We start from the raw sequence: 22,689 nt of genomic DNA, 5'->3' as shown, positions 1-22,689 counted from the left end.
TCCATTGTTCAGTGCAGGTGAAACATCATTAAAAGATAATAGGTTTATGCCAAGAAGTGTTGGGACATGCACCACAGAATACATCTATCCCTAAATTGGGAAGCCTGGAGGGCAAGGCTAAAGAGATGGCTCAGCAGTGAAGAGCCCTGGCTGTTCTTCCAGAGAACTCAGTTTAATCCCAGCACCCACATGGTAGCTCCCAACCGTCCAGAGCTCTAGTTCCAAGGGATCCAGTCCACTCTTATGGCCTCTGCAGGCACCAGATACACACACGGTGCACAGACAAGCATGTAGGTAAACACTCACACACAAAGAATAATAATTCAAAATTTTAAAAGAGATATCTAAAGAGAAAAATTATAACCTCCATAGACAAATGGCCTGACCCTACAGGGCTGTTTCTTAATAGGTAAAGTTAAGTTTCTATCTTTTACAGGGTAATTGTGAGAATCAGATCTGACGCAGGCACATAAAAGTGAATTAGTACCATCCACTCTCTAATTTCAAAGGAAACCGAGTGAGTGAAAGGACATTCTGAGACCAAGCAGGCTAGGGAGTGCTACTTGATTGTCTCCATGCAAACACACTGAGACTCTCTCCACAAGGGGAGAGAGCCTGAACACATGTGAGCTTGTGAGGTCATGACAACCGCATGTGCTTATCTGACCACAAGACACAGACCCAATGACCGTGTAACACTGCACCACAAGACAAAGGTGCACGTCAGTCTGTGCCTCCCACTTCAGATGGCCGTTCAATAAATGTTGACAAATTCTTAATTGGACATCTCAGAAGTAGCAAAATGCAATGATAGTGTGGCCTAGAAGCAGCACAGGGAGTCAGAATGAAGGGAGCAGATGCAGGGGTGGATAGGAAGCGCGTTAAGACTGCTGTGCGCCTGCATGGTGTCTGTCCTTGGGGCAGAGGGGTGAGAGAAGTTGCCAATACTTTAGAATCAGATCCTCAGCCTCCAGTTGGTCAGTGTCTTTAGCTAGGAAGTCACTAGTAAATAAGTGAAGCCAGCTTTTGAAATAGTGATATGAGGGTAAAGCATTTGTAAAAGACTTGCCAGATAGCTGCTGAGCAAAACTGAAGACAGTGTGTCAGCATGTCCTAACCGTAGATTATAGCCCTCTGCTGATACTCGGGGTCTGAACTGCTGTAAGCCGGGTAACCTCAGACCCCCCAAGAAACAGGAGTAGCACTCACAACCACGTATTCTGATAGTCGCATTTCGTTTTGCATAACTGAGTTCTTGATTATATTGGGAGTAATCAGACTATTTGAAATACTAAATGTTGCATGGGTAAAATTAAAATGTAGCACAATAGTAGTGATCCTATAATGATTGTATCCAATCTTTTATAGCCTGATAGTTTGCATGATTCTATATGTTCAATGTGCTTTAGACCAAGAAGATACCATTATAAATATGTCCCCCTCTTAAAACAGTGTAATTTTTGTTTAGGATTACACAATGATGTTAAATTTTTTTCATTCCTTGAAATTTATAAAACAGCCCTTTGTTCAACCCTCTACTTGAATTAAAATGCTAAAGTTTTGTGTTTTCCACTCAAGTGCACAGTGTTTCCTCTTTAATTCTGACCTTTGACCCTCTTTCACCCAACGATTGACATCTGGTCATTATTTCTTTTACTGCTTTCCACCCCCTGTTGTCAGATGGACTGTTCTGTTGTCTAAAACACTTGATAGGTGGACAGGTTTATATAATCCGAGGTGAGTTCCTGTAGAGGCTAATTGGATGTTGTCTTTTCATGCAAAACAAAATGCCCGAAAACTTGCCAGCAGTGAGACTGTCCACCATGTTGGTTTCCAAAACAATGCACATTTTTATCTGTGGTATTTTAAATAAAACTAACTTAGACTTTATCTCTGATTATGGATGATGGTATTCAGAATATCAACAAATGAGCAAAAACCTTTTAAGATAAGTTATTTTTTATTTCTTTATAGTTTAATTTATGATAGAAACAGATATCTCATGAGATTATTGCAATTATCTTTAATTGTGATATAAAGTACACATGATGGATCAACATGCTGAGACCATTTGCATGAGTCTAACAGACTTGGAAAGTCTTTAAAGAGAATATATCTCCCGTGTAAAAAGGCCTTGAAGTGTTACATTTCAGTCTGTACACTAAACATCATGCCAGTGTCTTTGCAATTGATGAAAATAATTAAAATATTATTCTTAAAATTTTACATTAAATTATGCCTGAAAGAAACCCAATAGTATTTAACTATCCCCCACCAACCCCCCCAAGAAAGCACATTAAATGTACTCTTGCATGAAACTGAAAGAAAGTTTTACTTGGTTTGCTAAACATTGATTCCCTTTAAGACATTTGGCTTCATTTGGACCCTTGAATATTTTCAATGTGTATTTTAAAACCACATCCATGCAGAGATTCTTTTGACATTTCATCTTAAGCTGTTTCAGTGTCACCTTTGCGTTCTTGTCTTCCTCCTCCTCCTCTCCATCTGCCTCCATCTCCGTTTGTTTGTTTACTCTCTTCTCTGAGAACAGTGGAATGCTGTAGTGTCGTGGCTAACTGAGCTTGCTGAGTGTCTATTGATGCTATGATGTCCCGCTTAGTGGAGTGAATAGGGTGGTGATGGGCAGGGGAGGCTGGGGAGGCTGCTGAGGGGTGGGAGGGGGAAGGCAGGATTATGAGGTATACCTTTAAATTCCATTCCTAGAAACTGTGAGGCTAAGTCATTGCTACTATCCAAGACTTTCAGCCAACTTAGCATTCTCTATACTTGTCCCATATTTAATAAGCATCTGCATCAAAGCGAAGTTAGTTCAGTTTCCATCAAACATGGTATACACCATATCCTTATAAAGCCTGACTACCTAATCTTGGCATTTATCATTAGAACTCTGTCAGTTTGTCTCAAATGATATTTGTGGTGTGTTGGTTTTCTTCCTTCAGATACATATGTTAAATTAACACTGCTGAATTCCATGGGCCAAGAGATGTCCAAGTGCAAGACATCCACCCGCAGAGGGCAGCCAAACCCGGTGTACAAGGAAACTTTTGTTTTTCAAGTGGCCTTGTTTCAACTTTCTGATGTGACTCTGATACTGTCTGTGTATAACAAGCGCAGCATGAAAAGAAAGGAGATGATAGGCTGGATTTCCTTAGGTCTCAACAGCTCTGGGGAGGAGGAGCTCAGACACTGGACTGCAATGAAGGAGTCCAAGGGACAGCAAGTGTGCAGGTGGCACGCCCTGCTGGAGTCCTGAGCAAGGAGCTGCTCCCTGGAGAGTCCTCGTCGACACCCTGCCACAATGCTCCACTCTTTGGGAAGGACCATCAGTGCTGAGCTGAGGGAACAGGGCTTTGTCTCTGGTAGAGCTCTGTGAGAAACCAAGAAACTTGTCAGTGTCAAGCAGTCCTCCAGAAATTGAAGTACATGCTTTTGATTTGAATTTTATTTTATTCAGTGAAAAGGCTAGGAATTTTGTGGTGATTGTGGTTTTTAAACCAAAATTTCCATTGTAGCACTGCATATCATTGTCCACATACTACCCATAAAGCGTATGTTGGCCAGTCCTTGGATGAAGCTCAGCCATCACGGTCACATCTCCAGGCTCGTTCACGCTGATGATAGTTTCATCTCAGATGTGTTCTCTCTGTGCCTCAGCCTTTCTTATAGTACTAAACCCAAGTGCAAAATTCCTCGAAGCAAAGTTTAAGCTTGGTTTCTTTGAAGTTTGTCTTTGCTCCATTTATTTATTTATTTATTTATTTATTTATTTATTTATTTATTTATTTATTTATTTATTTGATCCAAAGAGACTATGCCCCATTGATCCCTTGCAAACTTTTCTGACTGTACTGCAGAAACTTCATAACTTTATCGTCGAGTCCTTTGTGTACTCTATGTCCCAATGTAGAAAATGGTAGAGCAAACTCTCATTTGGAATCGCTTTCAGTGATCAGTTTTCGCAGCTGTATGATGTGGCAGGCATGGTGGGTAATTGTTGCAAATGGAAGGCATTCTAGTTAAAGGAGTTTTGACTATCTGTTCCTAGTGTTGAGCCTGCAGGCAGCATCGGAACAGGCTCCTGGGGTCCTTATTCACTCCGATTTCTTTGTGGTTCTCAGCTTTAATACAGTTAGGAGCATTCTGCGATCCCTGTGTTCTAGTGACTTGTGCTGTGTTTTGTGACGTCTTCAGCGTGATGTCACCCTGTGCCTTTCATGCAAGTTGACCTTGCTTACACAGCTGGGAAGCCGTATTTGCAAACTTGGCCTTCAGCACTCACAGGAGTGAAGCCCTCGGCTGCCATGCCGATGCCGCGCTTTGCAGCGTGGGAGGCAGCGGGCTTGCTGGCCTCCTCATGGTCGAGCACTTTCTTGTCTTGTCTTCATATTTAGAAACCATAGGCCAACTGGATATAACAGAAGCTATTTTCTTTTAGTTTTCCTTCTTACCTGACAGAAATGGTATGTTTATGCTTTACTAGAGCGTGTTCTGTGTCCATGAAATGGTTTTCCTTCTGCTCTTTCACATTCCTAGTTCAACCTGACAAAAATGTGTTATTTACCAACTAATGAAAAGTTGTGTCGCAGTTCCGATCCCAGCTGAGCACTCTGTACTGTTACTGTGAGCTAGAATTCATCGAACCCAGACTAGCAGAGCTGCACACTGACTGGTAAGAATGTAGTAGTACTGAAAGGCCTTAAACACACCCGGAAGGCTTTGAGCACCTACATTTTAGTTTAAAAGAAGGCATCTCTATGCTTTGAAACACAGCATCTTAAGAGGAAAAGATACAGACAGGAAGCATGAAGTTAGTTAAAAGGCAGAAATTTCAGAGCCCAGCATAGTGGCTTATCCCTGTAATGCTAGTACTTAGGAGGCTGAGGCAGGAGGATTACTGTGAGTTTGACACTATCTAAACCATCCTGGACTACAGAGTGAGAACTGTCAAAAAAAGGGGGGGGTATATTAAAAAAATAGCATTAAAAAGACAGCATTAGGGCTGGGGATATGGCTCAGCCACTGAAGGCCAGGTTCACCACCAAAATAAAAAGAAAAGGCCCTTCTACCACTCGACTAGTGAGCATTCCAGGACTGGTTTGGGGAGAGGAGGTATTCTTTCTTTCTTTCTTTTGTTATTTTTTTTAAGTGTTATTGAAGAACATAGTAAGGCAAAATGTGAAGAAGGCTATAGGTTACTCTGAAAATTGGGTGCAGGCATTTGATGCTAAGTGAGCTTTTACCTGCTTTGAAACAGTTACCCGCATGACTAACAACTGCTGTCTTCCTAACAAAGTCACTGATCTTGTTTGTGACGAAGTTCAGTTGGACTATATAAGACCAGCTTGGTGCTTTCACTGTGTGGAGAGGAAAACCTGTTACCTGTTCAACCTCCTTTCTGGAGACTGCCCAGAACTGTATGTACTCCCAAAGATCTGGTGTCTGGTGTAAGTGTTCCTTCATGTACAGCCTGGAAAGTGATTTCAGTCTTCTTTAACTTCAGGAACAGACCTCCCACCCTCTGTCCCATTTTCCAAGTCCTCAGTGATTATAAATTGGGTATGCCTGTAACTGCACACACAGCACAGTGTGCTGTGCACATGCAAAGGCGAAGGTACCGCTTTTCAATGTAACCCGACAGGAAGGTGTTTCTCTGCAGGCCATGGGCTGCTGTTTCTCCTCTGTAAAATTTCTAAATGTGATATTAGGTTTAGAGCCAAATGCTGCTATTCTGTCACATATACACAAATATGCATCTTTTTTTTCTCTCCTGTGATTTAACGTAAATACTTTCCCAAATTATCTGAGTCACAGATGTTGACTCAGAATCTTGAAAATGAAAGTCTACACTCTTTGTGTCTTGCTAAAATCAAATGAAATATCCAGACTCCACAGCTGACTGGAATATGGGGTAGTCTCAGCTTCCTCAGTGTGGCTGTGGGCTGCTGTCCAGGAGCGCAGTATTGTCTGACCTCAGAAGCAAGCTTCTGTAGTTGTGGAGCCTGAGTACCAAGCACCTTGTATTGAAATTACAGCTATGTATTATCTCGCTGCATGTTGGTGAGTTCTCAGTACTGTGTCGACTAACAAAAGTTATTTATCAGACCATGTTTTAAGAAAAAGAAAAAATACTTAAACTGTCTGGATGACTGTGCTACTGTGAAGTTGAGCGTTGGCTGGGGGTCAGATCTGATCTGTGCAAAACACAGCTCTCTGTGTTACATCACCACTTCAGTGATGCCTGGGAGTCTGACCACATTACTAGACAAGCAGAAACAGTCTAGGCTGTCCTTGACAATGAGGAATACAAATGCTATCATAGCTTTCTAGGGAGTTAAGAAGCAGGAGAGTTGTTTAAAGTGTACTTGGTGGAAGACCAGTGGTCCCCAACCAGTTTTTTCAAAATCCTTGTTCAGCTATCAATAGAAAAGACACAGAGTTCATTAGCAGAAATATTTATGTCCATAGACTGGAGAATTCATAGAAAAATTTACATTCCTGGTTGTTATTCCTAAGTTTCTTTCTCTTACTCTCTTTATAATCCATTTCTTCCTCCTCATCTGCCACTGGAGAGTGACCATCCGTGTCATTGTCACCGGCAGTCTGATGCTAAGACAAGGTGGGGCATGCTGTGAAGCCCTTCAAACACGCTACAACGCGGACAATGTTACAGCTATAACTTAGTCAAGAACTGAGACAATAATTGGTTGTTTTATTTGATTCTCACTACATATTAAGAGGCAAGTAGCATCACTAGTGTTTTCTCTGTGAAGAAGCTGCTGCTGGGGGACCTGAGCTGAACCCCCTAAGGTTGCTCCTCTTTTAAGTGAACCACAGTAGAACTGGGGTCACTCCAAGCCCACTTATGCACATTGTATCTTCACCCTCTTTATTATGGGCGAAAAAAGCAGCATTGTGCTGGGGCAATTTCTGCCCAGCTTATCTGAACGGCAGAGATAGGCCCGAGAGAGTAGAGCTTAGAAAGTGAAAAGACAGCTGAGGGGCTTGAGGGGCTTGAGGGGCTTGAGGGGCTTGAGGGGCTTGCCTTCTCAGGACAAATGGTATTTAGGTATCATAATTTGGGGGTGATTTTTATTTTTAAGGACTTGAGATTTGTTTGCTGTGTCTACACTGTACTTGTATTCTGACAATATATTAATTCAGTTGTTCTTCTTGACCAAGCTATTTTCATTATCTGTATACACTTTCCTACCCTGTGAAATGGCAGGCTATCTGCTAACCCACACTCATGTTGGAGTCAGAGGAGAGATTGCTGCCTTTCTGCACACGTTTATGTTCTGTTGATATTACACAGATTGCACACCTAGCTTCCTTCCCTCCATTGTTAGTAATTGCACACAGCAAGTACTGATGAATGAAATCTCTTTGGTAGAGTCGGCACTGTTTGTGAATCTTGTTCACTGAATGAGTTCTCTTTCTACCTTTAATGTATATGTATGAGCATCCCCGCTGTGTGCCATGCGCTGTTGTAGGGGCCACAAGTTGGATGGACAGTCCTCCCTCACGATCCTGTGTGCTAAGGTATTGAGACTGGCATTGAATGATGTCTTCCCATAAGATACGAGGTTAGAAAAAGACAGGTTCAGGGGCTGGCATTGAGTAGGAAAGTGAACCCCAAGTTTGACACTAGTACTAGACAATGAGAAAACATAGGAGGTGGACTCCCACCCAGAACCCCAGAAAGCACAGAAGTGACCCCCAGTTTGTAATGTACCTAAGAATTCTCTCTAGGTTCTGTGCAGAGATTCTGTTCAGAGGTGTAAAGGAAAAGCCTGAGAGTCTAGGTCTGAATGAGCTCCCCAGGAAATTCTACCCGAGCAGTCTGGGAAATAACACTTTGTTTCTTATCTGCAATTGTTGGCAGCAGTTTCGTACCCATAGATAAAGTCTTAGTGCAGCAGTGGTAAGGTTTGTAGTTTCTGAGTCATTGTGAGGAGGGCAGCTTCTTGGGAATGAAAAATCTGAGGCCATTGTGTCTTGCTCTCTCCTCCTAATTTCTCTCATGTTGCTTTAAGAAAATGATTTCCAAAAATGCAAAACTAAAGCTAATACCATAAAGTTAAAGAAAGGCCTTTTTAGCGGTGATGATGTCTTTTTGGCAGTTTTGTAGGATAAATAACTGGGGATATTACTATATCCTGTAATGCACTGTCATTTCCTGGCTGAGAGGAAACCAGGACAGCTTTGACAAGTGTACTGACGCTGTCCTCAAGTGTTGGGATTATTTCAAGCACAGCTAGAAATGTGTGGTGGGACTCACAAATAATTTGAGTTTACCACGAGAAAAGGTATGGAAATAACATATTTTAAAAATTCACTTATTATCTGTCTATATAGTTTTGTTTCAATAACTTTCTGATGAAACAAAACCGCAATCCCGAGGCACCTTCAAGCTGACAGAGAAGGGACAGCCTTGGCCTTAGCTGGCAGCGACTGCCACGTCCCAGCAACTTGGCTGGACTTGATCCTGACTTCCGACATACGGTGGTGTGTCAGAACTGTCTCTCAGTGCTTGAGCTATGAATTTTAAGAATCTGTTAAGTGTTGGACCTAGTCTTTTTCTAAAACTTAAGAGGTTCATCACTGCTTGGTACCTCTGCACTGGAACTTTGCTTCTCAAACTAATGTAATTTTTACAGAAAAACTCAGAATCAGTGGGTCTTTTTATTCAGTATCCCCTTTCCTTACTCTCTTCCCCATCCTCTCTTCCTTTCTTTCAGTTTTTGAGGCAAGAAGCTTCCTTATAGTCTAGTTTCTACGGAGCTTTCTTACTTATTTTTCTAATAATAGGTGTAACCGAATGGTAACATTTAACTGCTCTGTGAGCAGAGTTGTCTCAACCAACCCGAAGAAATGTGCTGCCGATTGGTGTTTCCTGTGTCTCAACTCTCTAACCTGTTTGCTAGCGACTCTCACCCGTGAGTGGACTTTCTCGTGTACATCGTATGTCCATGTGGTCATCAGCAGTGCTGTGCTGTTGTCACGAGTTTACATGCACTTGATCAAAACTAGACGCTGACAAGTGTGTGAGCCATCCTTCTGTAGCGTGGACGACCGAACCGCCTTCGTGTTGCTGGAGTGGCGCTGTGCGTCGTTGCCTTTAACTCTCATTCCTTCCTTTGTGCTCTCTACACCGACTGTCACGGTGCCTTTTCCCTTTTGTATAATTGTATTACATAAAGAAATTGCTGACCTGTGTGTAAAAATGTTAAAATTACACCAGTCCACGGATATTTTAATGGCAGTTCAATTTTCCAGAGAATAAATTTTTGTGTGAATTAAATGTTGTTTTTCTTCATGTTTTTGTAAAAAAAAAAAAAAAAGTTCCAATTTTAGCACTCACGTGGAATGGAAAAACATCCATCTTCTTTGATGATGATACATAAAATTCATCCCTAATTCTCGCTGGCAACGAAGTGTCAACATGGCTGTTACACAGAATGAGCTAATGTCATTTACCTATACAAATATCAAGTAGGTCCGGATATCCCCAAGATTGGGTTTGAAAAGAATCATATACGCTATCAAATACTTTTGTCAAAATATTTGGATCATATTTTTTTCACTGGGAGTCAAATCTGACCACTGAAGAAGACTCCAGGCAAACATTTTAAAATGATTCCTTAAAAGTTCATATAAATCAAGAAAGGAGTAAGTTGTTTGGACAAGCTGAGCCCCTTAGCTGGAATGTGGCATGGATCCCATCGCCCAGCTTTGTCTTCCCTTGGCCGCGGCTGTCCTCACTCCCATGGATTCCTGTGAACAAGCCTTTTCTAAAGGCAGCAGTGTACAGTATACTGTCTGCCAAAGCCCTCGAGTTCAGGTTCTTTTCATATTACTTTACCATGTCTATTTTGTTTCCAGGATAACAACCAGTTTAACAAATACTTAAGCATTTGGTGCTTTAGTCTGACAGCAACTGAGGTTACTGAGGTTGCTACATCACCTTATTTCTGATTGATTGTCTCTGAATCCTGAGTTCCATCAACTGACCAGCCTTTTCTTTTTCTTTGGCTTTTTTTTTTTTTTTTTTTGGTTTTTCGAGACAGGGTTTCTCTGTGGCTTTGGAGCCTGTCCTGGAACTAGCTCTGTAAACCAGGCTGGTCTCGAACTCACAGAGATCCGCCTGCCTCTGCCTCCCGAGTGCTGGGATTAAAGGCGTGCGCCACCATCGCCCGGGCTTCTTTGGCTTTTTGAGGTAGTGGAGCACCAACCAGTGCCTACTTGGTCTAGTTTCCTTTTTTTTTTTTTTTTCTTTCTTTTTTCTCTTTTCTTGTTGTAAGGAGTAATTTATTCTACACAATGGAAATGCATTTCTTCTCAAAATAAATATATTCATAACATGCTCCTCAGCGACAGCAAAGTACTTTGTAACTTTTCCTAGTATCCACTGGTTAATTCTCCCACCCCAAAGGTTTGCTTATCAGTGTTCTCAAAGTTTCTAAATCCTAAACAATGCCTCAATTGGGGTTGATTTGTTAGTTATTTGGTACTTGGAAACTATGCATATGAGTCATGACTTCCTCTTTCCAGAGAATTACAATAAATAAAAGGTGAAATTCCAGCAGAGAGTTGGCCCTTCTGGGGTCTCACTAGAAAGGTGATAAGTGATCATTTTCTACTATTAAAAGATACATTTGCCAGGCTGTGGTGGAGCACGCCTTTAATCCCAGCACTTGGGAGGCAGAGGCAGGTGGATCTCTGTGAGTTCGAGACCAGCCTGGTCTACAAGAGCTAGTTCCAGGACAGGCTCCAAAACCACAGAGAAACCCTGTCTCGAAAAACCAAAGGGAAAAAAAAAAGATACATTTATCACCACAACATGTTTGTTACTCGGAAGGTTACATCTTAATTGCAAGTTGCTTGTAACTCCTTTCATCTCCAGCATGCCAAACAATATTTAAGTCAATTCTTCACTCGCAAGACTATCCAAATATTCCTTAATGTTTCTTATTTGAAAATAAAGTCATTGCCAACTTAAATTATGAGATCTTAGTAAAAATATGGAATATATGTTTGGCTGGTGCATGAGAATGAATTATGAAAGTATAAATTACTAAATGTGAAGTGATTAAATGCCACACAAAAGGGGATAAATAACAGTCATGAATTGACTTACCATGTTGTATGTCTGAGAAAGGTGCTGTTGATTGATTCTGTCGTTGTCTGGAGAAATCTGCGAAGTCTAGTGTCTGTAGCTGAGCACCCTGCAAGCCATCCATGTTGGCAGTTTTCTAGGTCTTAGCCACCCTAAGAGTTGAGGAGCAGATCTCACAGGTAAGATGGCCGACCAGCAGGCACAAGAGTCTGCCTGTCTCTACCTAAGCCTCCAGGCCTCGCTTGCTGTTCCTTTTTAAGCATGAGTAAGGACATCCACGCTCTGGCCATGTTGAACAGAAGCCAGGGAACTCAGGGAGGTTTCAAGCTTTCAGACCTGAAAATGTGGCTGACAAAGCCTGGAACTGTGACACTGGGTGGGTGGCTGGGCTCATCCCCTGGCACTCCCTGATACATGTCTGTGGAGTTTTCATTCCGCCTCTTCCTGCTTGGTGGAGAGATGCTCATTTCCCATGCATCCTCTTCACACAGCCGCACTGTGCTGCACTGTGTGTCCGTCCTCCAGGTCCCCTGCTGCCCGTGTGTCCTGCCCTCCAGGTCCCCTGCTGAGACGTCTCCTGTCTCAGTCTGTGATGTCGACATCTTTGCTGTCCCTCATTATGAATGTCTTTCCTTTTGGTTTTTGACTGACTGGTTAAAACCTTTTGGTTCTAACCAAATTTCACATTTGCCAGAGTGAATGGGATTTGTTACATACCTGAAGCATACAGCTTAACTGATACCTGTTACAAAGACAGCATTAAAAAACATGTTTTGGGATGAAGCTCAGTCGGAAAATGTCATAGTATATGTCCAACTCTCTGTTACTAGAACTGTAAAATAATTGAAGACACCAAGGGTATGCCTCATTGTAGAGAACTTGCCAGGACTACGGGAGCCCCTGAGTTTAAACTGTAATACTGATGAAAGAGGCAGCTAGACTGCACCCCAGAAAGTCTCTGTAGGGTGTGAAGGGCTTCTGTGATGAACACTGTGCTCACGCAGGTGGTCCCTCCCCTCTACCACCAGGACCGTAAGCCACCGCTTGCTCTCTGTTGTGCTCACTCTCGTCCTGCGCCTTTAAGTTATGCTGTCTGCTGTTTCTCTGGTGTTGAGTGACCGGACAGTAATTAACAGTCACATGCCTTGGCAGGTACCAGTGTTACCTGTGCTCCTTTGACAAATAAGCCCCCTTGGTAATGCATAATCACACCTACAAGACATGTCCTGTGTCTCTTGCTCACCTTGGACTGTTCTCAGTTGCTCTAGCAGAAACATGCAGTCTGTGCTGTCTTCAGCTACTTCCACTAAGCGAAGACCTTGAAGATTCATCTGTTTTGTTGCATTTTTTTCTACCTCATTCATTTCTGTGGTTAAGCAGTATTCCCTTATGGATATCATACTGTGATTTCTTTTCCACTCCCTTCTCTGGTTTTCTGTTGCTGCATATCTAGCTGCCTGAAGCTAAGTGACCCTAGGAGACTGACCCTAGGAAGTCTTCCATTTTGTGCATCTTACAACAGGAACAATTTCTCAGTTTACACGGCATTGCCTGGGCTCCTCAAAGGCTAGAGGTACCTTGATGGTCAGACTGGATTCCTCTTAAGAGAATCCCCTATGTCCAGTGGTTGGTGCTGGCTATAGCTGAGCATATGGCTGTTGCTCTGCTTACATCTGGAAGTGGAGTTCCGGGCATAAGCGTCCGAGGGAACAAAGCAGGGTGTGCGGCAATCCTGCACCTCATCTCAGGAAAGCGTTCTCAGCCACTAGAGTCCTGTCCCGGACCAGAGGAGCAGAGCAGACTGCACATGTCCCCTAAGAGGAGAGTCAAATCACCACCTCTCTTGTGGCCACAACAGTTCATATCCTCACAAAATTCACCTAAGCCCTTTTTCAGGACTGCTGGTCTCTTCCACAGTGGCATCTTCTTGTCAGAGCCAGGTATGCATGAGGGTCCATGAGAGGTGTTCTGAGGAGCTGCAGTCTGGAGAGACAGACTATGTGTTTGTAGATGTAGGTCTGGTATGCAGGAGTGGGGCAGTAGAGGGTGATCCGGGTGAGCCCTGCTGAGGAAGGCTGCCTCCCCGCCAGGCTCTGCTTCCATTACTGCCGTCCACCTTTTCAGGGGTGCAGTTACATCAAGACAACTTCCTGATTTCCAAATCCGAGGGTGGAGAGAGACAGTGAATCCTTTCTGTGTTACTCTGTGTTCCTCTTGATCCAGGCTACAAACTGTTTAAAACCATAGGGGATTTTGTGTGTTCAATTCCACCCTACTTTACCAGGAAAAAGCCACATTCACCTGTCACTCCGAGCCTTCTGCCTGGCACTTTCAGGATACCTGTGAGATGTGGCCACCCGAAGGTCCAGGCGTCCTGCTGTTTAATAGAAAGGCTCTTCCTTTGATTTGTTACGTCTGAAAAGGTTTAGACCGTGGGAGGTCTTACCAGAGCTGCAGTCACACCCTTGACTTCCAGTGTGGCTGTGGCAGCCTTGTAGCTCCGTTTCAACTTAACTGACCATCTGGAGAGCTTATGGATGAAGTGAAGTGTGATGTTTGTGTCCAGTGAGTCCTGACCCTCATGTCTGACCATTCTCCCCTCACTCCTCTTCTTGTGTATAGCCAGTCAGCATTCTGCCTGCAGATCTCCTGGCCCAGGTGGCTGACTGCTTGGAGTGATGTCCGTCGACTTTACAGACCAATCTGCACCACTACCTGACTAAGATTTGCTGTCGCCCCCAGTCTTCAGTAACGCTTTCCTCACTTTCTTTCCAGTTCTCGCTCCTGGACTCTAAAAGGTCCTTAGGGTCCCACTAAGGCGTCGCCTGGTCAGGGCCCTTCTAGCTTCTCCCATGCCCATTCCCAACCCAGAGCTGTGGGGTTTAGGATTTGCTTCAACAGCACCCTATCTCCATATGCCAGACTGCTCCGGCTCCATACTGCAAGTCCATACTCCAACACAGAGGCTTGGAAGTCCAGCAGTTTCTCCTTCTGCAGGCAGTCAACAGTAGTACTCCTGCATGTCAAATCTTTGTGCCTGAATTTCCAAGAGAAGTTCTCAGAAGAACCACAGAAGTGTGGGACGTTCTGCAGCCCGGAGTCGTAAGTCTGAGTGTCTGTTCTGTTCACTACACATTGACATAGTCACAGTGTTCTCCCCAAGTACAAGTTGAGGGAATGTAGGTGTTCAAAATGGCACTGTTATGGGGGAGTGAAGACTCACACATTGCTGTTGAGGGATGTCATTTAGTTTTAAACTATTATAGTTTTGGTTTTGGTTTTTGTAACAGTCCTGGCTATCCTGGAACTCGCTCTGTAGACCAGGCCCTGATCTCACAGAGATCCACCTGTCTCTGTCTCCCAAATGCTGGGATTAAAGGCATGTGCCACCACCACCCAGCTAAAGAGTTCTTAAATGCTATTATTTTAAGTATATATGCTTGTGCCCATAGTGGCTATAAGAAGGCAGTGGTTCCCCAGGGGAACTGGAGCTACAAGCAGTTATAAGTCACCCAGTGTGGGTGCTGGGAACCGCACCCAGGTCCTCTGCAAGAGCAGCAAGTACTCTTAACGGCTGAGCCTTCTCTCCAGCCCCCTAAGGAGTTCTTTAACAATATTTTGAACAAATCATCTCTTGAAATATTGTTTGAATCTGTATGTAGTTCTAATCATCAGCCCTTTAAACATTATTATATATGTAATTGAATGCATTGTCTACTTTAACTATCAGTTACAATGCTTAGATTACCACAATCAAGAAGAAAATTAAAATTTGCTGGCAAGGGGTAGAAATTAGTGTTTTTCCAGCACCCTAGCACCTGCCAGCAATCTTATGAGACCTTGGTGCTGTTAATTATTAATGCTAGCATGCTTGATTGAACATCACTGTGAAGAAAATCAACTCATACACTTCTCATGAATTAACCAGAGTGTGACATTAATTATATGCATAATTCTTATAAGAACTACTCTAGTAAGGATCTCTTTTGCCAAACTCTGTATCCAAAAGGTACTGACTTGATGCTTTTAAAGACTGTCTTTCTAATTTTACTGAATTGTATTCATATGTATGTGAGTGTGTGTTTGTGTATATGAAGCATGTGTGTGCAGGTGCCCACAGAGGCCAGCAGAGGAAGCCAGATCCTCTGGGGCTTGAGCTACACGCAGGTGTGAGCTACCCAACATGTGTGCCGGGAACTGACCCCAGCTCTTCTGCAAGAACAGCAAGTGCTCTCAACCACTTGAGCCATCTCTCCAGTCTCTTGATTTTTTTTTTTTAACAGCGTCTCTCAGTGTAGCCCAGATTGGCTTAGCACTTACAATCCTTCAGTCTCGGCCTCTTGGAAACTGGAATCACAGGTGTGTATTACTATGCCCAGCTTCAAGTACAGACTTTTAAGAAATTGAGAAGTGCTCAATATACACTTCTATTTTATTCTTATTCTTATTACTATTGTTATTATTATCTCTCTACTCACTGAGTTTTTCCCTTCTTGTCAGCTCCTTACCTCTCACAGCAGGAAGGACAAGAAAAATGACAGAAATGTCAGCAATAATCAGTGTTTCTGGTTGGGAGCACACAGAAGAGCAGTCCCACTTGCTAAGAGAGTGAAAGAAAGCCATGTGAGCACCAAGAGGTAGGTGGTCAGGCAGCTTCAGACCCCGGCATTGTGCTCACTCCAGATAGGGCGCCTCACTCCAGAAGAACAAGTCAAAACAAGCTGCTCCATAATCGTTTACCGACCTGTCACCGAAAGTCGGCATGCTTTGCTAGAGTGTTTCTCCTCGCGCACTCACTGTGTCGGTGAATTGCAGCCACAGTCACGGGCTTGACTCTAAAACAGACTCAAAAAAAAAAATTCACATGCTTGCATGGCAAAGAAATACTCCTAGAATGGCTGCTTCCAGATGGGCCCGGGGCTATGACCAGAAATTCCTGTCCTTCCTCTCCTCATGGCAGAAGGAAGGAAGCAATCACATGAGCACCTAACTTGCAAGGAAAAGCCAAAGGAAGGGTTCATGGGCATGTTTTTAGTGCACAGGCAGGTATCCCTTCTCTTCTGCTATATGCAGTCCCTCAGCAGGCAGCCAGGGCAGCTCCCAAGTCTCCTCTCCTTGCTTTAGGCATTAATCCATTTCTCAAAGTCTTACAGGATTTTGTGAATCTTTGGTTGACTGTTCCGTTACTGAGAACATTGCCAAGACAAGAATCCTTTAACTTACCCATGTTGTCAGTAGTCTGCAGGAAGCCTTAATAGGTAAGAGTGGATTTGGCTCTGTGTTACTCAGGGTTCTGGTCTCCGCTTGACTCCGAATGGGTGCTTCCATTGTCTTCTCATTCTCGCTACAAACACACTCATTTGCCTCCCAATGGAGTTATTTCTGCTCCCTTGATTTTGATTTTGCTCTAAATGGGTTTCTCTTTGACAGCAATAGAGTGAAATGTCTTGAAAGGGAAATGTCTTTGTGTGATAGTTTTGAAATACAGTGCCTGCCAGACTGGATTGATTGGAGCGCTGAATGCAGCAGTGTTGATATTAAGTGAAGGATTATATTCCAAAAACCTCTGAAATCATACATGACTCACAGTCTGTATTTCAGGATGTCAGGTGGGGGATCATGATATGAAAATGAAATGCTAACCAAAATTAACAGGAACCCAGGAGGTGCTGCACGCCCATAATCCCAGCACTCGAGAGATGGAAGCGGGAAGATCAGTTCTGCTGCATGTGAATTAGAGGCCAGTCCAGGGTAAATGAGATCATGCCTCAAGAAGAGCACTCGTGGGCAAGCCAATGGCTCTGAGTTTTCATTTCTCAAAGCCCATTGGTGGATGGCTGTCATTGTCACTCCAAGCACACTGTGTTCCCAGTAAAGTTTTTCTAATCTCTTCTTGATTTGGACTTTGCCCCGGGACCAGCAGAGTGCAGTGTCTTAAGCATCCAGGGGGGCAGGTGCTGAGAACCAAGGGTGCCAAGAAGACTGCAGCTTCTTGGTTCTGTTGATGGATCTCATTCTTTCTTGTGCCGGGCAACTGCTGGTAAAAGGCACGTTGAAAAATACCCTCTACACACAGAGAGCAGCAGGAGTGTCCAGTGTGGAAAGGAACCATCCCTTTCCAACTGAGTGTGAGGGTGTGGCCACATAAGATGAGACTGCGAGCTTCTCTTAAACTGCTTTACCTCAAAAATCACTTCATGATTTGTGTGCACAGACTTTCCAGGCCTCAACCTCAGACGCATCCCAGCGCATCCCAAACAGCAATTCTGACTGGATCGTGCATGCTTTTCTTCCCTGTGATCGAATTCCCTTATTTGGGTTTTAAAGTCCTCTAAAGACCCATTAAAAGCTTGGTTGCTGGTGCTGCTGGGAGTTTTTGAAGCTTTTAGAAGTGGGACCTTGCAGACATGAGTTTGGTAGGAACATTGGGACCCTCAGCCCCTCCCTCTGTCCTCACCACTAGGTGGCCACCACGACGTTGTGCTTCTGTGCACCCCGAGTAATGACCCCAACTGATCCTGATCTGAAGGCTCTGACCTGTGAGCCTAAAGCAGTCTCATCTTAGGCGGGCTCTCCCAGGTGATTGTCACAGTGGGACAAACCCAGTATGTCCTCTCTTGGTCTCTTCCAGAGGAGGAACTCTGGCTAAATAGAGTACCATGAACTGGAGGCCAAAAACCGTTGTCATCAAGAAACTCTTGGCACCAAATGTACTCTAGCAGCCTTGGGCACTGAAAAACTGTGCCCTCCACAGACCTAAAATACATTGCCTAGCTTTCGTATTTACTAAAGATTGGAATGTTTATTAATACATTGAATATTCTCTAAAATCACTTCAGTAAAATTTGGAGAGGTGGCTTAGTCAGTAAATGCTTGCTATGTGTCCATGATGGCCTGAGTTAGATTCCCAGCACTCAAACAGAAGCCAAATCAAGCACAGGCCTGTAATTCCAACACTGAGGAGGCAGAAACAGGTGCATCCCAGGGACTTGCTGACCAGCCGAGCTAGGGAAATTGGTAAGCTCCAGATTCAGTGAGAGACACTCCAAAAAGTAAGGTTGACAGCAATTTAGGAAGACATCAAGAGTGATCTCTGGCCTCTACACAACTAAACACATTTGCTTCCCTTCTAGCGTGTATATACACAGACACTTAAATTCAATATTGGTACATATTCACTGAACAAAGTTGTTTATACGGAATGTTTCCCTGGGCGGAAGCTTCTCTTTATCACTGTTACTGCTAGAATCTTCTTCGGCTGAGTTGGGTTCAGAAGTGTGAAATTATGGAATTGGGCAGTCTCTTTGTGCCTGCTGCTTTTTCACATGAGGGCAAGAAGAGAAAATACATCTCTACAACCCAGTGAGGACTAAGAATGAAGTAGCATTTCTGATGAATTTGTCTTGATCCCAGGAAACAGGAATGAGATCTCAACAGCAAAGGGGACTGTATCTTATTTATCTATTGACTAATAAACCCAAGATGTATTATCTTAAAACAATTTTTTTGTTTTGCTTATATATCTATGAGTCAGAAGTTAGGGAAGGATAAAATCCATTATGAAATGATCCCACTACTTTGACCATAACACCCGAGCCTTCTCAGGTACCCATCCCCCTCTCCACACACAGCTGCATGGGTATCTTCAGCTTCTGTAGAGTATGGCAATGTTGCTGATGTTAACAAGGCAATAGATGGGACTCCAGGAACAAGTGTCTCATAAATTTGGTGGAAGCTGCAAACTGTGTCCCGATCTAGACTTCTAAGTCCAGAACGTCACTTCTGCGCCATTGCAGCAGTCAGGCAAGTTAGGCCAGCTCCGCTCAAACAGAAGGAAAAGAAATGGTAATTTCTGAAGCTGAGTGTTGTGGAATATTATTTTAACTGGGTAAAGAAGTGTTACGTTTGTTTATTCTGTGGAATATTACTTTAGCTGTGTCTAGGTGTGTTATTTTGTTTATGCTGCATTTATGTAATGATGTAAGGATGTGAATTTAATTATGTAAAGATGTGTTGCATCTGTTTCACCCTGCCTGCCTAAGGCACCTGATTGGTCTAATAAAGAGCTGAATGGCCAATAGCTAGGCAGGAGAAAGGACAGGCAAGGCTCACAGGCAGAGAGAATAGAGAAGAGAATATATCTAGGCTCAAAAAGAGAAAAGAGGCCAGATGGTGGTGGCACATGCCTTTAATCCCAGTACTCAGAGGGCAGAGACAGGTGGATCTCTGTGAGTTCAAGGCCAGCCTAGTCTACAGAGCAAGTTCCAGGACAGGCTCCAAAGCTACTGAGAAACCCTGTCTTGAAAAACAAACAAACAGAAGAAGGAGGAGGAGGAGGAGAAAGGGAAGGAGAGACTGAGAGACGCCCTAGGGCAGGAAGCCAGGCAGCCTCCAGCCAGTCAGACACAGAAGCAGGGAAAGTAAATTGTACAGAAAGAAAAGGTGAAAAGCCCTGAGGCAAAAGGTAGATAAAAAAGAAGCAGGTTGATTTAAATTAAAACTAAAACAGCTAGCCAGAAGCACGTCTAAGCTAGGTCGAACACTCAAAACTAATGAAGTGTCTCCACGTCGTGATTTGGGAGCTGGTTGGTGGCCCCCCCCCCAAAAAAAAAAGCCTAGCGTAGCTGAGATGGGGTCTCCTCTTTCTTTTCCAAGGGTTCTGGCTCAGTCAGTGCTCTATTGCTGTGAAGAGACACTGTGACCATGACAGCTCTATCATAAAGAAAACATTTTACAGTTTCAGAGGTTTAGTTCATTATCATCATGGTATGGCATGCAGGCAGACATGGTGCTGGAGAAGGAGCTGAGAATTCCACATCTTGATCTGTAGGCAACAAGAAGTAAACTCTACCACACTGGGCACAGACTGAGCAGATATGAGACCTCAAAGCCCACCCCCACACTGACACACTTCTGTCACCAAGACCACACCTCCTGTAGGTGCCACTCCTTATGGTCCATGCATTCACACACACGAGTCCATGGGAGCCATAGCTATTCAAACAACCACAGGTTCCAAAAGCAAGAGTGCACGTGCGTGCTGCGTGTGTGTGTGTGTGTGTGCATATGTACAGGTAGTGTCCTCCTGTCTGAACCTGGAGCTAGACTGGCCTGAAAGCCCCATGGGACCTCCTGTCTCCACCTCCTCAGCACAGGGATGGCAGATGGGTGTCACTGTACCTGGTTTTGACATGTGATGGGATCAAACATAAGTTCTCATGCGTTCACAGCAGGTGCTTCCCTGACTGAGTGTCTCATAAACCCCAAGAAGTATAAAGTCCAGGGGAAAGGTGGTTGATTCCTACAACTATAAAGGAATAATTCATCCCAACCCAATTGCCTTTGAACTTGAACCATTCTGTGGAAATTATGTATTTATGAGTATATATAGAAACATCCTGCAGAGTACAGGCATCTTAGGTACAGGAAACTCCTGAGCATAAGGAAACAGAGCGTTCTGCCACTCACCTCCTGGGCTACTGATGTCCCAGAGACAGTGCACACTGACAGAACTCTGCTGAATTCTACACATGACCAGTGACCTTACAAGTAGCATCAAATGGATCATAGATGCAAAGGTTGAGGATCCAGAAAGAGAAAGACTGGCATTCTCCTATGCACAGATCAGTGCAGCTCAAGAGGAAGTCAAAGATTGTGTATGTATGGGTGTATGTGTATGTATGTGTGTATTGTACATATGTATGTATGCATTCTTTTTTGTTTGTTTTGTTTTTTGAGACAGAGTTTCTCTGCATAACAGCCCTGGCTGTCTAGAAACTCTCTCTGTACACCAGACTGGCCTCAAACTCACAGAGATCTGCCTGCCTCTGCTGGAATTAAAGGCGTGTGCCACCACTGCCCAGCAATATATATATTCTTAAGTATTCTCAAGAATATCTAGAAAGGTCAGGTGGTCGTGGCGAACGCCTTTAATCCCAGCTCTTGGGAGGCAGAGGCAGGCAGATCTCTGTGAGTTTGAGGTCAGCCTGGTCTACAGAGCAAGTTCCAGGACAGCTAGGACTGTTACAAGAGGAAGTCTGTCTTGAAAAAAGAAAAGAAGAAGAAGAAGAAGAAGAAGAAGAAGAAGAAGAAGAAGAAGAAGAAGAAGAAGAAGAAGAAGAAGAAGAAGAAGAAGAAGAAGAAGAAGAAGAAGAAGAAAAGAATGTCTAGAGAACATAACTCTTCTGCTTCGGGTACAATTTGAATATTTCCCCCAAAAGTTCTTGTATTAGATACCTGGTTCTTAGTGAGGCAATGTGGAAAGGTGGGCGGGACCTTTGATAGTTGGAGGTTCTGGGCTAATTTAAAGGCACTTGCCTGGCAACTTGAATTCAATCTCCAGAGCCCAAAGTGAGAAGAGGAAACTAACTCCTGAAAGGTGTCCTCCACATGTGTTATGGCATGTGTGTCATGTGATATGTGTACACATGTGCATGCACACATACACACACACACACACACAAATGAAAAAGGAGTTGGAGCCCTTTCGGTCAGTCGAGGGCTTACTCTTGGCAGGGGCGTGGGCACCGTGGTTCTACTGTAGCCTCACCCTCCCGCATACACTCTTGCCATGATAGTGTTTTCCTTCCTGAGGCCTTTACTAAAGCCCAGCTAATGTTTGTATTCTTGAACCTCCAGAACTCTGGGCTAAATTAACCTATTTTCTTCACAAGAGAACTTTCCTCCATTATTTCATCACAGTAAGAGAAGAAACTAATTCAGGACCCTTTTCAAAACCCTCAAACTGATCAGGAGTGTTTGTTATTTCGAGACTAGCTCGTAATGTGCAAAAAGACACAGCTAGATTTGTGCTGTGCACCTATAATCCCAGCACTCCAGAGGCTGACACAGGAGGAACATGAATTCAAGGCCAACCTGAGTTTAAAGCAGTGAGAGCCTGCTTTAAAACAATAAAAATTAAAAGTGTAGACATGTTCTGGTACCTAATGGAGGAGTGCTGATAGACCCTGCAAGTGACATTTCTGTGTCTGGATCTTGTTTATTAACTGATGAAGTTTAAAATACATAAATTCTCTGTGCATGAAAACATGTGTATAAGTCCTCAGGACTCACAAGAAAATTTGACTGTGCATTAACATGCTAAGGGTGAGAGGTGGGGAGAGCAGGTACTGGAGGGTGCAAGGACTGGGTGGTGCCAGCTCAGCTCTCAGGCTCAGCGAGACAGCGTCCTGGGGGATGACATGAGGAATGTAAGTGTGGGACACCAGTGTCCTCCTCACAGACCTGTGCACATACTCGCATACATGCCACTCACACACAAAAGTACTTTTGCTGAATTTTACACAGAATTCTAGTAAAAGGTGGGGTTCCTATTCTCAATTTCTAAATATTTAATGAGTTAAAGAGAGACAGAAAAAAGTGAAGCATTTTTGGCTCCTTTTGTTTTAGGAAGATCTATGCAGTATGGTCCTTAGGACTTGAAACATGGACATTTTCCCATATAGCACAAGAGACAAGAGCCACTGAACACTGAAGACAACTAGAAAAACCTCAAGCCCAAAGAATGGTGAAGTTAATACAGGTACATATTA

At 43.6% G+C, this 22,689-nt stretch overlaps 1 protein-coding gene across 8 annotated transcripts in view; it reads left to right on the top strand.

Moving 5' to 3' along the window:
- Positions 1-7,009, top strand: part of Syt14 (synaptotagmin 14) — a 161,531-nt gene extending 154,522 nt beyond the window's left edge. For 6 of the 8 annotated variants that reach the window (XM_057770599.1, XM_057770597.1, XM_057770602.1 and 3 more), the window contains 2 exons: positions 1,681-1,737; positions 2,961-7,009. In XM_057770599.1, coding sequence (XP_057626582.1) covers positions 1,681-1,737; positions 2,961-3,274 — 371 coding nt within the window. In that variant the 3' untranslated portion in view covers positions 3,275-7,009. The remainder of the gene's footprint in view (positions 1-1,680; positions 1,738-2,960) is intronic. The other 2 variants (XM_057770598.1, XM_057770596.1) reach the window with 1 other exon arrangement.
- Positions 7,010-22,689: the final 15,680 nt, after the last annotated feature.

Source organism: Chionomys nivalis, chromosome 5, assembly GCF_950005125.1.
Source record: "Chionomys nivalis chromosome 5, mChiNiv1.1, whole genome shotgun sequence".
NCBI lineage: Eukaryota > Metazoa > Chordata > Mammalia > Rodentia > Cricetidae > Chionomys > Chionomys nivalis.
This window is presented reverse-complemented; position numbering and strand designations above follow the sequence as displayed.